At 35.6% G+C, this 20211-nt stretch overlaps 1 protein-coding gene across 1 annotated transcript in view; it reads left to right on the plus strand.

Annotated features, from left to right (window-relative positions):
- The window catches only part of PSMD14 (proteasome 26S subunit, non-ATPase 14), a 59694-nt gene extending 40939 nt beyond the window's left edge, over nt 1-18755 (plus strand). Inside the window, exons 8-12 of the mRNA XM_074967441.1 lie at nt 6339-6446; nt 10039-10113; nt 13816-13941; nt 15365-15427; nt 18366-18755. Of these exons, the coding sequence (XP_074823542.1) occupies nt 6339-6446; nt 10039-10113; nt 13816-13941; nt 15365-15427; nt 18366-18464 (471 nt within the window). The 3' untranslated portion in view covers nt 18465-18755. The remainder of the gene's footprint in view (nt 1-6338; nt 6447-10038; nt 10114-13815; nt 13942-15364; nt 15428-18365) is intronic.
- Nucleotides 18756-20211: the final 1456 nt, after the last annotated feature.

The raw sequence follows: 20211 nt of genomic DNA on the forward strand, positions 1-20211 counted from the left end.
TTAATGTGAGTGTCAGTGTTCTGATTTTTTTTGGATATGCTGTGCTCTAAATCAGGTGATAAATGCTTGCTTAGTAAACTGTTTTTATAGGTTATTTCAGTTCATTCCCTTTCCTGAAACAAAAAAGTTCCAAGTATACTTTTCATTGAAAAGTATTAAATGTTTAAATACCTTTTACCATGGTGAATGTGGAATAGTCCATTTATCTTCATTAAGGCATATAGCTTTAAAACTTGTGGCTTTGCTACTTGTGAGTTATGGATGCATGCCCTCACTTGTCAAGATAAATGTATTATACTGTAGTTGTCTCCCCCTCCCAATATGGATATTCAAGTTGTGCAGCAGATTTGACCACAGTAAGCAATTCTCCAAGGATAAAGAAAGAAAATGCACATACTCCTAGGAATCTCTTTTCCAGAGATAAAATTGACATTTTATAAATAATTTCCATGTTGCAAACTTCAAACTCACAATCACAGCAATTCAGCGATATGAATTTGGCATGAGTCAGTTTCAGTTCTTAGTGCTTTTCATTGGAAATGGCATAAAAAGTAAGATTTCTCTGAATTTTTTATGCTCTGGGCTTACAAGGGACAGAAGATGTTCTTCACTTGTGGTTGTCTAACAGTGCATGGCAGCATAAATAACGAAATGGTCATAAACCTTAGCTGCACTTTTAAGGTCACATGTTCAATTTAATTTTTAAAGAATCTAGAAACAAACTAAGCAGTTGATAACAGGTCAGTTGCAGGTGATAAAAGATATTTTAGATGGGACATTACTTCTTTTTCCACACCTGGCATAGCCACATTATATCTTTTGCAGTTTTTTCTTATGCACTGGTAGGTTTGTCCACAAACAATAACAAGATTCTTGAATTTCAGGGTAACAATGCATTTTTAAAGATAGCTTTCATATTGCATAGATTTTTTTTTTCCTCCACAAATATTGATGTCAGGAAAGTTTAAGTTTGAATAACAAGGATAATTTATCTCTGTCTGCAGTTTGTCACTGTGTGTGGAATGGCAAAATACAGGTATGCTTTCGTAAAATGAGTTTCTAGATTTGCTATTGCAAAAACTTGGAGAATTGAAATATGTCATTCTTTAAAATATTTTATATAGAACTTTTGACTAAAAATTCCACCCCAAAAACCAACCCCCCAAAGCTGTGCTCAAATGGGCCCCACTGCATAAACTAGATTCATTGTCATTAGCAATACAAAATGTCTTTCTTTAAAAAATGTTCAGTTATGTGACTATATAGTACTTTAATTTACAAAGTCCTTGTATTAAACATCAAACATCTTAATCAATCTAGTTTTTAAAGTTTCTTTTCAAATAAGTGTACAAAAGTAAAGTGAAAAAAAAAAACAGATTTTTTTAAACTAACATTATCAAAAATTTGCTCTCATTGGCCAGGCACAGGATAAAAGCATGAAAAAAGTGAATAACATATTGGATCATATTAAGCATAGCTACATACATACAGCCAAAAAATTACAGACGACATTGAGTTTGAAGATTATTTGAATTTTGACTATGCAAAATGTGTTACTCAAACTATTGTGGGTCATTGACCCAGCGACATGCTTGCAAAAAAGTATGCCATCTTTATTGTTTTTCAGATTATTATGGTTCTTGTAGCTAAGACAGATGTACAAAAAGATACAGTTTTTATTTTGTATTGGCAGCTTCCAAATATTTAGTATCTATTTCCAAGAGTTGCAATTAGTAAAGCATCCATGGTACTGAAATCCACACATCCCACAAGCTAATTATATTTGCAAGGTCAGATTGAATACATATTTTCAGAAAAATAAAGGGTTATATAAATGTCTCTTCTACTTGGCTGTTATATCACAGTTTGTTGATCTGGAGTATAATGTGTACAATTCACAAATTTGTCTGATAACAGAAAGTGGTGTGTGATTGTGTTTATTTTACTAACCAGTATATTCACAGCAATCACTTCCAAATATCTCTCCAGTAAAGATGTGTTAATTACAAAACAGACAGGGTCTTCTATTATATTAAAGCTACTAACAAGAAGACAGCAGGAATCACACATGTAAATAGCATCATCAACCCCTATTTTAGTCCTCTGTTTTGATCTGTGAGTTGTGCATAGACCAAAGGTGCTATTAAAGACTTAGTGTATGAAATAGGCAGCATTATATGAACAAAATTTATTCAACAAGAAAACAGACCTTTAACATGAATTTAACAAGCCTGAGAAATTATAAACTATCATATGCCGCAGATTCATGCAGTGATAATAAACAAAAAAAGGAAAGTAAGAGGTTTTCTTAAACTAGCCAAACTGCTAATGGTTTTGTTATAAGCTGTCTATGTTGAAGTGACCTCTGAAAAGTCTTGAGACACTTTGTACCAGAAGAAATTAAATGGTCAGGATAGTGAAAGAGTTGCAGTGTGGAAAAGCATATTTATAACTGCTACCATCATAATCTGGAAAACATCCTACTACCATAGGCTTGAGTTGGGCTTTCAGAGAGGTAGTCTAAAAGCCTCATGCAAAGCTGTTACTATTTTTGTTAATACAGTGCATGCTGTAGTGAGGTAATAAGTACAATGAAAACTATAAATTTGGAACTACTGTAAATCCCTTAAATTCTTTAAGTAACTCTGAAAAATGGATTTTTCCTCTGCTTTAATTAATCCTGGGAGGTTCTCTACTTGGAGTACAGTCTCTCTAAAGTTCCATTGTTAAATATGAGGTGACCATGTTGCTGTCATTTGATTGCATCATGCTGTACTTCAAAATAAACACAGAAAAAAGACTTTAGCTTCTGCACACCTCCAAGTGCTCACAAGGGCTTTTTCCTTGAATCTTACTGTGGCATAATTAACACCTAGTTCACCCATTGCTCATTAGTGCACTGGACATTAATGAGTCTATTTATTTTGATATGATGCTCTAAAGGAGGAACCGATTTGTTCTCACTGTGCAAAAAGCAATTAGAAGATTTCACAGAAATGTAAATGTAGGGTATATTGCTGTATTTATGCTTTTATTGCGTACTAGATCTAAATTTAGATTGCAGGTTGTTGAGCATGTTGGTTTCCTTAAGACAGTTGCTATAGTGATGGCAATGAATTCCTTTAATCTTGGTGTAGCTAAAGTATTTAGTTTTTATTGGTTGTCATAATGCTACTAACAAGAAAAATGTCATTCAATTCATACTTTCTGTATTCTGTCTAGATTAGTTACCCTTGTTTTTTGAACATATAAGTATTGTGAGTTTAGGATTTCGCATTGGAGTTTGAACAAGTAGGATGCTAACAGTTTTAGCAAATATTTGTGTTTTGTTTCTCCAGAGTTGCACACAGAGAGCCTGTAATCCTTATTAATGTGAGTAGTGCCATTGAAGTGATGGAAATTACTTGCATGAGTAAGGACTGCAAACTTTAACTCATATTGAGTAGAGTTCTTAAATATTTCAGCAGCTAGTTGTCTAATATATTTTGCTATGAAAGTTATCCAAATATGACATTGTGAACAGTCATTAAAATATTTGATTTACTATCAAAGCGGTGTTGCAATGCCTAATATGTTAGGAGTTTTAGTTTTCCTTTCAAAAATGTACCTTGAAAAGTAAACGTGGAATCCAGTGTTGGAACAAATTATTAGACAAAAATGCCATTGCATTTTTGGATTAGTTCCATGGTTTCTAGTGGAGCAGTCATTTAAACTGCAGTTGAGAAATGTAGCCATTAGGAAGTTAAATTATGATGAAGCACTAAGTTATGGTATCCTGCCAAGTTTATGTATCTTGCTCCTCAGAGTAAATTTTTATTTGCTTGATTTTCCTATCTAGAAGTCTCTGGAGGACTACAGTATGTGTCTTCTTCCCACCCCCATCCCCCCTTTGCTTTGCTTTGCTTTATTTGTACTCCTTACTTACTATAGTTGGGCATTTGCAGATGTTTCTAAATTAGGACATCTGGTTAAAATGGAATTTCAGGAGTTGGAAAACTGATAAGATATACTTTTATATATACAAACACGAGTCTTAAAACTGTCTGAGTTAAAGTAAAATCTGATGAGAACATTAAAAATATAATTGATCTTTTTGTATTACAAGGACGAAAAAGTAGATATGTTGGAACTCTTTTAGAGAATGGTTGATGTCTTATAGGTGAATGAAGTTTAATGGTTTAAAAAATCATTAAAGGAATTAAACTTTTCTTTAGCAAGATTAAAATTCCATATGCTATAATAATTCTCTCTGTGTTAAACCAGTTAATCTATTTAATTGAGAGAAGGAAGGGGAGGGGTGTGTGTGTGTGTGTGTGTGTTTGTGTCACAGGGAAGGGGGGAATGTTAGGGGTTTTTGTCTTTACCTTATAAATTCTTGTTATCTATCACCATGCTATCTGGCATAAATTGGGTCACTGAAATTCTAATAAGTGAAGAAGCATGACATATTTGCTGAAGGCAACTTTAAAAGACAAGTTGGAGAAGGATCTGGCCAGTCAGTTGAGAGTCCAGGATTGTATAAGTCACTAATTTACAACTGCAGACCATGTGGGAAATTTAATCTTTAAAAGAAGTTTATAACTTCCAGTCTACTTATAACTGCTTATTTACTGAACATCATTGCTGTGCTTGGTGCTGTACACATTTAGCAGTAGACATGGATTTTTCCTAAATTGGATATGGACCATGCAGTCAACACACATGCACAAGTGGAAAAAAATATGGTCCTTCTAGCGGTACAAATATCTTCCACTACTTTGTATATCATTATCTGTCTTTGATACTTATATCAACCACTGCTATGTTTTGCTTGATGTGACTTAAGCAGCTTCCTTGACATGTACAGTATGTGAGATCGTTATTAGGCTGCCTTCAGTTTAAAATACTGTAAATGATTACATTTTAAAATTTCCATATTAATCTCTGCCAGTTCATTTGTTACCTCTCTGTGCCCTTTAACATGATATCATAATTGCATTACATTCCCACTTAAGTAGGTTTATGGGTAGTATCCTAATTTGTTTAACTAGAAGGGAAGTCCTGAGTTGGTGAGAAGCACTTAAAATATTTTTTCTTTAATTTTTAAAATATGGACAATTCTTGTGTTCTTGCTTACCTGGAATAAGCTATTATAAAACAATGGGATATTTAGCTTCTCAGTATATTAGACCTTGGTGTCTTGGTGCCATGTGGTATTGTGTGAAATACAGATTACAACTGCAGTGGAAATTTCTCGGGCATTTTAATGTAAGCTCTTAAAACTATGAAGCATAAATCCAGTTTAAGAACATGACAAAATTAGAATCTTTAAAAAATAAGGCCCCAACACTTCAATCAAAACCATGCGGGGCAGATGCCTACATCAGTGTGGCACCCCATTGACTTCAGTGGGGCTCTGCATAGGTGCGAGGTCTGGTTGTAGGATTAAGGGCTAAATAAATCAAAATCTTCGTTTGTAGTTATGAATCTATAATGATAGTTGGAGGTGACAAGGATAGTTTTTGTGCTGCATGGCTGTGATGTGTTCTAAGTTATATCTCACCTCACCTAACAGCAGGTTAGGTGATTATTTTTATTATATGAAACCACTAAATATTTATTTGCAAAGGTTTCTTGAACAATTACAGCAAAGCATAGAAATAGGCTAGATGGAAGCTCTACTTTTTTTTTTTTCTTCCCCCATTTGTAATGAAATAACTGGATATACTACCTTCCATGTTCCTTAAATCATAAATGACCTTGGTCGTCTTTTACTCTATTTCTTACTCCTGAGCATGACACTGACAAGGACTTTTTAATCCATCAGACAGTTTATAGACCCTTTCTTAGTCACAAGAAGCAAAAAGCATCTGACTAGAAGGGAATACATGGGGCAAGTTCCTTGCTGGCTATAATTTTGTTGTCATTTCAAGTATTGTGGTGGTGTAATTGATGTGACAGGACTGGGCTTTAGACACAGTCCCTTAGCTTGTGCTCACTTTCAGTTTTCGTCTCTCTCTGTCATTCATTTTGATAAGATTTAGGTGACAAACATACATACCTATGAAGTTTATAGTATGTATATCTAGTGATCTTTTCAATGTTGTAAAATAAAAAGTACATAAAACTTAATAGTTCCAGGAAAAATGTAGTTTTGGTGTCACCTTACAATACAAAGTAAAGAATTGTGTGCTGATGGCACAGTCAGCAGGAGGTTCTTTTTTATTAATATTATAATTAAAAGATTTTCTGGAAAAAGGCCAAAAACAGATGAGAGTTGATCATGCCTTGTCCACTGTTGCTTGGCACCATTGCTTGCATTTTCTAAAAAGAATTGACTTGACGTCTTGTTTTTACAGGTTGTTATTGATGCCTTCAGATTGATCAATGCTAATATGATGGTCTTGGGACATGAACCAAGACAAACAACTTCAAATCTGGGTCACTTAAACAAGCCATCTATCCAGGTAAACTCAGTATTTGATGATGATAAACTCTGTTTTGTATTGAGTGGTGTTTAATCACAGTGATGTGACAAGTATCTTAAAATGTTACAGCTATAATTTGTATGTTATCCCTCATTGCAGTATTTTAATGTGCATATAAAATTAACTTGATATTTGAATAGGTCTACTCCTAATTTATGAGTGTAGGATTGAGCTCTAAATTCGTCAGATGTAAACACAGAATTTAAGTAGATACTGTCAAGATTTAGTACAGATTTATAAAATGAAAAACTTAAAATAAATCTTTTGTGTGAATTTGGGAGGACAATACTCTAGCTTTTTTAGCTTTATCAGATCAGTCATACAAGAGAGGGCAAATGGTATCCTTTTTCAGTATTACAGTTTTAAAACTGCTCCTGTTAACACATGCTTGAGCTTTCCTATAGCCAGGATGAGTAAATGGTGTTTTATTATCTACTGTAAGCATCCCAATTATATGTGATAAAAGAATAAATTACTCTTCAAGCAACCATTGAAAAATGCCCTACCAATTAATCATTATGGTCTCTTTCCACTTGCTTTACTGCTACATTTTTTTTTAATATATATATTCAACTTTTTAATGTGTCCTAAACAAATATTCCATCTCCAACTCTGGTTATTACATTGGTGACCTTGTAATTTGATGAAGTGGGGTGGGGGGTGGGGGAATGGGATAGATCATTTGAATGTATAATTGACCATTTCAAGCATAATCCTCTTTACTTGAGTGTATTGTTTTTATATATCTTTGTAAGAATGTATAAAGTTTATAACATTGAATTTCTCTTTTGAATATTTACTCTATTTGGTTTCTGGTGTTGACTATTAAGGCCAATACTCTCGTCTTCAGTGAAGCCAAACCTTCATTGCAGAAAGCTTCTTCTGCTCTAAAACAAGAGTATCCTCCTGAGTGATTAATGCCTTATCCGTATTCTTGTGCCTTGACTTTTTTTTTTCCTCAGTTTTTCCCCCTATGAAGAAAAATGTATTTTATTTTTAAATGTATTGTAAAAGGCATGAATACTTGCGACCAGGAAGCCTAATTTCTTCTCTGAAGATTATTTACATGAACAGTAATACTAATGTATGTTGCTAAATACGGCCTACTGAAAGACAGTATAGTAGCCACAGTAGAACTGAAATTAGATGCTTCAACTTTTATTATCAGATTGCTATCTTTGGGGAGATGCCAGCTAGCCATCGTTAAACTTCTACCTTCAACACATTGGTAGCTTTTATTATTTTATGCACTAAAACACTTTTTTATAAAGAAAAATGAGCAAAAATATTCATACTAGTAAAATAGTTAGTTTTAAAAGGTTAAAGTGTTTTGCTTTTGATTTTTGAGTCTGTGAAAACTGCGAAGTATAATGAGTATGAAATAACCTACTAATGTTTTTGATTGGATACAGACAAGCCCATGCTTGCCTGTTTCAAGAGAATATATTACTGGGCTTTTTTAGGCTGTATGTAATGACCTCTCTTGTAAACCCCCATAGTATCATACTGCTTCATTATTTTTTGCAAAAGGTTAAGTAATATCTCACAGTCGAAGATCATTGTCGTTGTAGCATGGCATATTTCAGACATAAGTTTTTTTCACTAATTGCAAGTCAGCAATGACCAGTTACATATTTTATTATTACATTAAAATATTGCAGTTTGAAATTAAGTGTATACATATACAAGTTCTTAAGACTTATTCTTTCCACAGAGAACAAATGTAGATACGCACATGTTATAAAGTCCCTGAGTGAAATGCTGACCTCATTGAAGTTGATGGCAAAACTCCCATTGACTTCAGTGGGATTAGGATTTCACATGTCCCCTCCCCCATATTTTATCAAAGTCATTTTGTGAAGCATAAGGCAAGCTTATTAAAGACTTTAATATTACGGGACTTAAGTACTGCACGACACACACTAATCTTTCAGTGAAACAAAACACTTGAGGAACAATGTCTTTAAAATATAGAGTGCAAATAGGTGTACATTTTAGCGGTTTCCAATTAACCTGTTGCAGTGACTATTAGTACAGTTTCAAGATAGTTGGGAGGAGTAGTGGAGCAGGATTTTTTTTTTTTTAAGTGTTTGCACTTTTGCTCAGCTAACACCTAAGTTGAATTAACTGTTGCCGTTAGAAGGGCAATGATTGCAGGGGAGATAGTCAGTCTATTTAGGACTTGTACTCCTAAATCCCTTAGGAGCTCTTAAAAGTCTCCCCTTATCTACAGTTAAGTTAAAACAAGAGGGTACAGATTTTCAGGTGGGGGTGGGGAGGGGAGAGCGAGAATGTCAAAAGAAACTACAGAACTTTTTCAATAATTTCAGCCTTAAATTATTATAACAATAAATAGACAAGTGTTTGTTTTTGAGATTCTGTTGACTACAATAAAGCTAAATGTGTATCTTTGACAATCAGCAGTTAACAAACTCTAGTTAACATACAGTCAGTTCATGAAAAATGTAACTGTTTAAGTATTTCTTTGTATAGCATACAAATACATGCAAAAAAATCTATTTTCAACTTTATGATATCTATTAAATTTTAATTGCAGTAGGATTTTGAAGCACTAGAATGAAAAGCTGTACTTGCATTTTGTGGAAGAAGCGCTAGCCATGGATAGCGTTAAGGAATAGACATCAATAAATAGGTGAAATGATCAAAATATAATTTGGAATATCAAATATTTCTCTACTTCTTAAATGTTGCATGGTATAATTTTTCACATCTTTTTTACATTGCGAGGACAAAACAACTGACAAGGATTTATGTTCATACACAGATTATTTCTAGAAACTGCATCTTAATCCAAGCCATACCTTAAGATGTACATTTCAAAAGTGTGCCCATTATTGTTTTGATACTACAACAAAGCAGCAAGATATGGAGCATACATATAAAGGTTTCATATAACCTAATATGTTTCTTGTAAACCTCTTATGGTTGGTGAGGTGCTAGTGTAAAAACGTTGCACCCATAAAGGTCATGCCAGTAACTGGCAAGATGATATTGCATTTAATGTTGAAAATTTAAAACAGTCTTAATGCTAAAGGTCTATTCTGTAAACATCCTGTCTAACCAGCACCTGAAATGTAAATTACTGTTTCAGCTGTAACCACAGCTATACAGCTCAAATTATTAAAGATTAAAAATTAAAACCTTTGCCACATGTTTTAGATTTATAAGTGATAGTGTCAACATAAAAATCACACCTATGTCTGAAATACGTTTACCTCCTGTTTTAAGTAAGACTTAAGTTTACCATAAACAAGAGATTGGAGAGCAAATAATTAATTTTTTTTGTTTACCGAATTTGTCTGCAGTTTACAAATAGTTGTACTGTTTCCTTGTTTGTATGAACCTTTCATGTGGAAACGGAAGAGAGAGCAACATTTTTTAAAAATAGGAAAATAAGATTGTTAGGAGCAGGTATAGTGGTTGACACTACCTATAACATTTTTTCAAAACTATTTCAAGTTGAGTGCTTTAGATAGTCACTTTCTTACTAATATTTTTCATATCTATGATAATAACTTCAGTGTGAATATTTTTCCATAAACTTTTATAGGCTCTAATTCATGGACTGAACAGACATTATTACTCCATTACCATCAACTATAGGAAGAATGAACTAGAACAGAAGGTAAGAAATTCAAGTTGAGTTCTACCTGGCTTATTCATAATCAAAAGTAGTCAAGATTCTCAAGGCCAGATTCCTGCCTCATTTACATCTGTACATGCTCATTGTCTTCATTAGAGATGATTGGGTTTAACTAAAGCCAGACTTTGACTCTACAGTTGGAACTACAGTTGGTTCTGCTGATAATGCATGAGTCAAAACAGACTCCAGCTCAACCAGTGACTCTTTGGCGAGTAGAAATAAAAAGTAATTTTTTATCACTAAAGAATGATAAAACATGCAGATCAGGAAGTGTATCTGTTGAGATAGAGGCTGCTAATTCACATAGGCCCAGAACCTCAAAGGGAAGTAGGTACCTAGAAAATCACAGGAACAACAGTGCAGTCCACAGAGCCTGAGTTAGCACCTAGACTCTTTATACAATGAATGGGGTGAGAGAGGTGCCTGAGAATGTAGGCCACAAAAGCCAGCATGCTACGTGAGGAGCCACCTAAGCTAGCCAGTGTGAGACGCTGATGAAAGGGGTGTGTTCTAAGCCCTGCCACTTTGATGGAGATAAGAGCCAAAATCCAGGTTGCAGGGAGGCACCTATCTCTGCTAGCTATCCACAGCCAGGAACTCATCTCCTGGAAGGAGGTGGCTTAGGCACCTGAATAGTTTTCATGCAAGAATAAGTTAGGCACCTGCATCATTCCACAAAACACAGAAGAAGGTGGAGGTGGTGTCCTCATTATACCTTTTAGCCCAGTCACCTGGGATATGGGGGAGATGGGTTCTATTGCCCTTCCCTCTCCGCTCCTCCCCCGCTTTCCCCCTCTTCCCGAGAGGAAGAAAGCATTTGCACAGGAGTCTCCCACCTCTCTGGAGAGTGCTCTAACCACTGAGCTATGGAATATTCTGAAGTGGGGGCCCCTCACTCTCTTCTGTTGAAGCCGTTCCAGTGTGTATAAATAATTAATCTTTCAATAGGGTGACTAGACTCTGAGTCTCCCTCCTCCCAGTGAGTCATAGTGTGTGTGTGTGTGTCTGTCTGTCTCTCGCTTGCGCTCTCTCTCTTCATCTGGTGACTAAGTATTTATCCAAAGTGGAACAGATTCAACAGGAGAGAGTAAAGGAGCCCCACCTCAGACTATCCCATAGCTCACTGGTTAGAGCACTCTCCTGAGAGGTGGGAGACTCTTGTTCAAGTCTTTTCTTCCCTTCAGGCAGATGAGTCGAGCCTGAGTTTCACACACCCTCGAAGAGTGCTTTAACCACTGGGATAAAAGGCATAAAGTGGGCACTACCACCTCATCCAGTAGCCTCTGATTTTGAATGGCACCTGCTCTGGAAGGAGCATCTGAGCACACCAACTGGAACAGGCCCTGTGGGGAAGAGAGGGTCTCCTCTGCCTATCTTTCCCCATTCGTGGGTTGCACTGGGGCATAGGTGGGAGATAGGCATGCAGACACCTAGAGTGAGACAGCAGTGCACATGCCAAGAGAGAGAAATTTAGGCACCATGGAGTGAGTATAGCTGCCTATAGGATTAGGTGGCGGCCTAGTGGAGGTTTTGTGGATTGCAGTGATGCCTAAAACTGGGACTTAGGCACATAAGTACCTTTGTGGATCTGGGCTAACGTCCCTTTTCGTAGCAGAATCACACTTTCAACGGCTCAATGTGTGTATGTTTACCTGTATTTGGATGACAGGTCCAACAGAACCAGATTCCCACAATAGGTCTCTCCCTTTTGGGTAGTCTAATCTATCTTCATCCTGATGCAACGGCATACTTTCAGAAAAGCAATTCTAGATTCTTCAGGGATGATTATCTTTTTAGCCTTGTGACATGTTTATGGACATTCAAAAAACTTTACAATACAACCATGTAACATGATCAAACTGTTCCTAAAGTTCAAATATCTTTGATCTAAGGGCTTCCTGTACATAAATGACTGTTTGGTAGGCTGAGAATGAGACCTCTGCAACCTTGACTAAGTATCAATTATATACTAGAAACTGTCATAGAATCATAGAATATCGGGGTTGGAAGGGACCTCAGGAGGTCATCTAGTCCAACCCCCTGCTCAAAGCAGGAAAACCTGCAAGCATACCTGAACTTGTCTGAGCAAGTAAATAATCATTCTTAGTGCTTTAACTATTCTTCACAGGTCTCTGATAAAGATAGCCACTCATTCCAAAATCCTGCATATGGTTGTCTGTAATGTCCACTTTTGTCTCTTATCAAACCATCTCCCTTTGTAGTGAAAGCCTGGGTTGGGGAGTGCATCTACACAATCTCAGAGTTTAAGATCTGTGGAAGCCTGGTTAATCTAGACTTCACAGCAAAGCAATAGTTTTCGGAGTAGTTTAGCAACTAATGAAAAACTTTCCGGTCACTAAGGACTTAATAGTACAAATCCTGACAGACATTACAACCAAAGACCTCAATCGTTGTAGGGATGAGTCTCTTTCCTTTAGCTGCCCTCCAAAGTGAGGGTTCTGTGGGAATGATTCATGACTCATCATTTCTTTCCACGGCCACCTGACATGGAAAAGCAACTCCTTTGCAGATATGAATTTCAGGCATTAAAGTTAAAATAAGGGGCCTTCAAGACTTCAGCAGTAAACCTCATATTGAAGAAGTGGGGACAAAATGGATCTATTTGCTTAGAACACCAGATACCTCCTGTACTGATCTGTGATGGGCAGTGGCTCCCCAATAAAGGCAGTCTTTGCATAGTGGAATGCCTTTTCTCCAATTCCTCTGCTCCATCAGGTTTTCAGAAAAGTAAAACAAGCCTCAGATAATTTTCAGAGCACCTACTTAGGCTTATCAGTTTAAATGCCCGGATCTTCTGGGCATTGACTCAAAACCAGACCCAAACTCACTTAATCTTACAACATGGATCTTGGCATCTTATTAGATGTGGAACCTGAATGCTCTTTTAAAGGTGCAACAAGTTATCTTGAAACCTAGGAAGACAGCTACATGGAGATATGCTAAGATGTGGTAAAATGCAAAAAGTCCATGTGTTCCTATCATTCATTTTTTGGGACAATTTGTTTTATAAAAGACATACTCAGGACTTGGTTGGGTTACTAGTAAAGTCCATCTCAACTACAACAGTCTACTGTCCTCCAATACAGGGATCATGAGTGCAGAATAAGTAGCTAATGTGCTTAGTCCACAACATCAAACTTCCTCCTGAGTGTGTCTAGAGGCCAAAAGCTTCATATGTCCCCTACCTAGCTGTTAAAACAGCCTCCTTTCTCCTGACAACTTCTATAATGCAGTTATGCATTGTCAATATCAAAATCTACAACAAACTGAAAATCTGGGACAGTGTAAAATAGATTATTATAAAAATTAAATTAGACAAGCTACTGCACTGATTGTGTATTATTAATTTTCATATTTCATTTTAAAAGATTTTCATTTTAAAAGAACTGCTGCAAAATTCCCAGTCTGCTGCACCAGAATGCTACAGAATCCAGCGATTTTGAGTATAAACACCAGCTAAAAGCTGCTCCTGTGTACACTTACCATATTCAAACTGTTCAAGATCAAAAATGCTTTTGGAACATTTCTAATCTTATTGAATTAATTTATGTACTTGTAGAAGTGTAGATTTAGTAAATTAACTTTCTGTATCAAGTGGACCTTTATAGAGCTGGAAACTTATGTTCTGATGTAGATGTTAAACTGTATGACTTTATTTTGCAGATGTTGCTAAATTTGCATAAGAAGAGTTGGATGGAAGGTTTGACACTTCAGGACTATAGTGAACATTGCAAACTCAATGAAACAGTAGTGAAAGAGATGCTGGAGTTAGCTAAGAATTATAACAAGGTATTCACGTCCAACAATAACTTATGAAATAACTGACTGTAGCAAATTTCATTGGATAAGAAGTTGATTACAGATCTCTTTGTATATGCTTATAGTAATGTTCTAGAAAATAAACACTAACTAGAACACTGAATAATTGCAAGCGAATAACTTTTGAGGCTTCAGTGATCACTAATATTTTAACACTCTCTTTTGGGGGCAGTATGGGAATGTTCATGTTTTGTATGATATATACATTGAGTAGAGTAACTTCAATGGATTTGGCAAATAAGGTATAACTCTGGCTATAATTTGTAGACCAAAGCTTTGTGAGAATTGAGTTCCTGATTGCTAACCAACTAAAGATTAACCATTGTTCGTACTGAATGCTGTGGGCACCTGAGTTTGGCCCCAGTTTAGCAAAGCACCTAAACGTATGTAGCTTTAAGGATGTGTGTAATCTGTCCCATTGATTGTATTTAACTCTTTGAAGTGGATGGGTCTTGAAATCCTGTAGTTGCACCTTAATTCAGAATATTTTGGATTTAATTTGATTTCTCATTTCATTGCTGCCATCAAAGACTACTAGATCAAAGATTTAAAAATATATATATACTTCTATTATAGTGTGTATTTGGAACTCTCTTTTTTAAATATATACAGCCTGATACTTTTTATGCCAATGTAATGGAGTGAAGAATCAGGCCCACACTTATTCATAACCTGTAATAATGACATTCCTAAATAAAAGAATGATTGAGACTTGCTCTACTTGTGTAGATACTTACTAGGAAAATGTACTGTATGTATTAAACATACTGTTTTAAAAAGTCTATTTTTAACTTGCTTATTGGAAGTCCCAAAATATTAAACGTGAATATTTTATTTAATAGTTGGTCAAGGACATAAACCCTCCAAATCAGACATTTTAACATTAAACATAAATAAACAGGAAACTTTACATACAAAAAAAACTATTTAAAGAAATACATAGAAGTTACTTAAACTAGAATACAAAAATGCATAGTAAAAAATCAAACTTCCTTTTGTTAGAAACAACAAGGTTAATGCTGTACTTTGAACATTATATTTTTAACCTGTTTTATCTAGCTGTTGATGTGATTATTAGGTGCAAAATTCCACCCTTGTGTAACATTTTATAAGTTCTAAGTGTATTTTTCTTTAATATAGTTTGAGTAAATCTAAAATATCTGACAGTAAAGCTGTTCATGAATCCTCCCCTTAATCTTTTGCACTGAAATTTTAACAAATTTGTGCCACCTTTCCTGAGCAATTGAAGTGCCTTTCCTTTTGACTTAATACAGGCTTCTGAAACACTGCTGTCCTTTTGATTTTTAAGAAGAAATTATATTTTTATAATCTTGTGGCTCTAGAAAAAAGTAAACAAAATCTGAAACACCGACCTTTTTTGTATTTTTCACAGGCTGTGGAAGAAGAAGATAAGATGACACCTGAACAGCTGGCAATAAAAAATGTTGGCAAGCAGGTGAGGTGTAATGAATTATTGTGAGGTGAAATAACCTGATTTTTTTTAAATATATTTTAATATTATTTTAGTCACATGCATTGTAGGTGATTTCTGTGCTATAGTCTGGCTGTCCTGAATTTCCTACAGGAATTGAATTTACACCTAATGGAGAATATTATTTAGGCCTCTGACTAGGTAATCTGCAAAGTGGTTACAAAATTGTCCTTTGGTAGCAAGGGTCTGCCACGACATTTTTATAATGAAGTTTAAAGTATATTGTGGATAAATTGTTCTAATCCACTGAGGAATATCCTGTAATTTCTGCATCTTTCTTCCTTTTAAAAAGAAACAAACAAAAAAACTAAATACACTATTGCATTCTGAAGAAGTTATACTATTTTTTTTTAAAGAGGCAAGTCAGTCAGTTAGTCTGGTGCATTACACTGTGGCTGAAGAGCCAGTAGAAGGGGAGTAAGTTCACCCACTATTCAGATACATTGATGCTTGATGCCAATACACACATAAGTACACTAAACACCTTCGTGTTCCCTTCTGCTCCATGAGAAAAAGAGTTTAGGACCATAATTAAGATTTGGGGGGCGGAGGGGAGGCTATTAAATGAAGTCCATCCTTCTGTCATGGCAGGATGTAATCTTCTGACTGAGGACTCGACAGATATTAAATTAGTGATATGTTTTATTTTAGCCCAAAAGCCAAAGAAAGAAATGTGCTGAAATGGAAAGATTAAAATTAAGAAAACATATTGTTCTCAGAGTTCAGTAGGACTCGGGGGGCAGTAGGAACAACGGATAGCTTTAAAAAACCTCCAAACTATTTTCCCTTAAAGGAGAGGCAGGATTTATTCATATGGCCGGCTGTAGTAGAACCTGAACTGTATTTCAGAGGATTATGGAATATTTTTGTGTCAACTTCCAACAAACTGATGTTATAACTTATCTGTAATTTTCTTCGAGTCGTACACTTTTGTAGCATTCAACTCTGTAGCAGGAAACAATCAAAAATAAATATATAGGAAGAACCATTTTTTTCAAAGATCTATAACAGTAGTAAATATCCCTTCTTGTGAGCCTGAACCCAGGTGTAATCTACAATCTAAACAATTCTTTAAAAGCTGGTGCAGATTTTTTTAAGTTAATAGAGAGTAAAAAAGTCAGATTTTTTTCCTCACACATCCAACTTGTTTTCTAAAAGAAACTGTCAAAGGTATCTTGTAAAATCATTAAATGAAATAGTTTTATTTTCAGGTTTTTTTTTCCTCTGTCATTTATACACCAAGTTCTGTAGACACACAGCTGCTGATGTGAATACTTGTCCTCTGTTCGGAAAGGTCCTTAGTTTGAATGGAGAAATCTTAAAGAACTACAGGACTTTGTAAATGGATTATACAAAAGAGCAGCTTAGACTTGTGACATCTGTGGCCATCAGAACTATTTTGTATGTGGAATAGGATCAATAAATATTTTAAATTGATCCTTTACTGTGTGCACATGCTTTCTTTCTTTTTTTTAAATTTGTCTCCACTATTGTAATATCTGTATAGTGGGCTCTGTACAACCAAATGACATAATAGATTGAGCAAATGTGCTCTTTATGGTATAATGTGAGGATAATTTAGTTAGGCCCCAATGCTGCAAAAGTTTATGTATGTGCTTAGCTTTACTACTGAGAGTGAACTTGTGTGAATACATGACATGAATCCATTTTATGTAGGTAATTTAATAATACTTAGCACTTATATAGTATTTAATATTTTCAAAGCACTGTACAGACTTAAGCTCCAATTCTGCGGAAACTTGAGAACATGCTTAACTTTATACACTAAGTAATGCCCTTGAATTCTGGGAACTCAGCAAGAGTTAAACACTATGTAATATTCTTGAAGCCACTGAGACTACTCACAAGTGTAAAATTAAGCATGTGTATAAATCTTTACAGGTTGGGGACCTAAGATTATATACAGCTTTGAAAATACAGAGCACCACATTTGTATTGCTAAGGTGGAATCCTGGCCTTGTTGAAGTCTATGACAAAACACCCCCTTTTTCATTTTAAATAGTATGAATCTCACTTCCACAAAAATAGTTTCAAAAATGGGTATTTGAGTGATATAAATGTCTATTTAAGTAATAGGCTAAAATAGCTTCAAAAGAAGTTGTCCTACTCTCAACTTTTACAGACTTCCCTCAGGTTTTTCTTTTTAATATGGGGAATGAGGATAACCAGCAAAAATAAATTTGAAGGTCTGTCTTAACCTTGCAAAAGCAAGAAGGTTAAAGCCATGACTAAAATTGCATTCCTAGCACATTCTGTTTGGCTGTAGCTGAGTTTACAGAATAATAATCAAAGGTAATGCGGGGGAGGGAGGGTGTACATGACACCCCCATTTCTACCAGGTTTAGATGCCCTGCCCTGAACCCTGCTGCATGCCGCCAGAACATGCACTCTCGCGCGCTCTCGCTCTCTCTCCAATGTATAGGTTTCATGGTTAGTTCTAAAGTAGTGTTTGACTACAGTATAGTTTTTATTGACCTAGCCTCTAAAATCTGAGGCAACTACGATACTGTGAGTGAAATCCTGGCCCCGTTGAAGTCAGGGAGGAGTTTTGTCATTGACTTCATTGGAGCCCGGATTTCACCCTATGTGTGGAACTGCATAAAAACATTTGCTGTCACTGTATCCATCAAGAATTTGAAGAGACTGATTTGCTTATTAACCTACATATAACATCTATGAATAATATGAAGAGCTACAGGGTCTTAGAAATTTAGAATCAAAGTTACATGCAGTATCTTGAAGGAAAGAAAATTTGGGGGCTTTAATAGGCTGTCAGTGTCTATTAATTCACTGTGTTCTCAAAGAGTTGAAATCTGTCATCTCTGAAGTGTTCATTTTTTAGTGATTCCTCTAATAGCCTACTTTAATATTTATTTTTCAGGACCCCAAACGTCATTTAGAAGAACATGTGGATGTGCTGATGACCTCAAATATTGTCCAGTGTTTAGCAGCTATGTTGGATACAGTTGTATTTAAATAATGAATTTACTGTTAATGTGGTGCTTTCTGTGTATATTCTTCTATTGTTTCTAACACTTGGAAACCAGAGACTGCTGAAAGTATATATGGTTAAATGGAAGACATCTGGCATCATTTGCAGTCTAAGAGCAGCACTATAACACCTTTCAGTCTCTGTTGTGCAATTACTTCTGTTTCTTTATGTCAGGGTCTTTGCAGATTCCAAAGCAGTTCAAGAACACAGAGTGGGCAAATTGTATTAAGTTTTCATTTAATATTTGGGGGAAAATCAGTAGTACATATATATTTTGATTGTTGCTACATAATAAAAATACATTTACAGTCTCTCTCGTTTGTTTAAGGTTTTTTGTCAATATACGGAATGGACAACATTGTAGAAAACTCATGCAGATAAATCTGGTTTCCTTTGCATTTTTAGTGCATATTAAGTGAAACATCGATGAGCTAGCAAAACTTCACAAATGAAATATGACTTCCATTAATCATGAGGTATTCTAGAAAACATACTTTTTTCATAAATAGTGATGAGTACAAAAGAACATTGCCATACAGTTTTTTTATAATGCAAGACAACTCCATCCAATGCAAATGCTTATGAAAATGACATATGTTGATACACTGATGCTCAGCACATCTCCAACCGCCCTAACTCAAGCAGGTTCTTTCCTGGATAGCTGATATTCTAGGATAGCAATTGACCTAAGAATAAATTTTTGAAGAGGTTGTAAAGCCCATATGAAGTTGGGAGGCTATGTCTCTCAATGGAGATGAGGATAGCTGAAGGGGAATGGACATGATGAGGAAGAAGCATGTCTGCTGTACCCTGTGCTTGTACCGTAGCAGCCTGCTCTGTAACCAGCTTCTTCAGTATAATGCAGCTTGACTCCACAATTTTCCTTTTAGAACCCCCAAAAGGCATTTTCTAGTTCCTTACTTTGCCCTGCATTTTAGGAGCTCCACAGGAAAGGGACTGTGTTGCTGTTTGGGGGAGCTGGTGCATGCGATGACATAAGGGCCAGAATGTACCAAAGTACTATCTTGGAAAGGGCAGGGGAAGGTTTCTAAGCAGTTACCATCTGGGCCTCTGAAGCCCCAGTGGAGCACAGCTTCATTAAGAGCTGAGCTGGATGGATAGTTTGATGCCTTCTGCAACACCCACTCCCCAACACACACAAACACTTCCTCTAAGACAGTTCGTCAGCACCTGCCAGTGCATATCTTCCGATTATCCTAGTTTAGGAACTATGCATGTTAACAATTTAAAAAAAAATAAAATAAACGTTTTTGCGTGATTCCCAGTTTGCAACAAAATTAAGGGCAGTTGCCATGTAAAATGATGTATCTTGCTGCATAAATTAGCTTTTAATGTGCTAAATAATACAACCCTTCCCTGTGTCTCTAGTTTTACCCCATCTCCTGATCTTCCAACCACACAATCAATTTCACCCTGGAGCGCATGGTGCTAGTGAAACAAATAAGCACCAGAAACTACAGCTGCTTGGCATGAAATACTGCTTCTCACAGAATTATATCGGTATTTTGCTGAAAATGAGGATGTATGGCATGCACTAAATCAACAGAATATGGGTAATGCAGTAGTGTGTATGACTAGCATTCATGAAAGACTTCACTAGAAGCATTTCCTTAAAGTATGATAGTTTCCATTCTAAAACATGGTTTTATTAAAACAACTAACCATAAACTAGTGCACAATAGGCTACCTCAAATGCCTCTGCTCACAATCTTGT

The sequence above is a fragment of the Natator depressus genome, chromosome 11, assembly GCF_965152275.1.
Source record: "Natator depressus isolate rNatDep1 chromosome 11, rNatDep2.hap1, whole genome shotgun sequence".
NCBI classification, from domain to species: Eukaryota; Metazoa; Chordata; order Testudines; family Cheloniidae; genus Natator; species Natator depressus.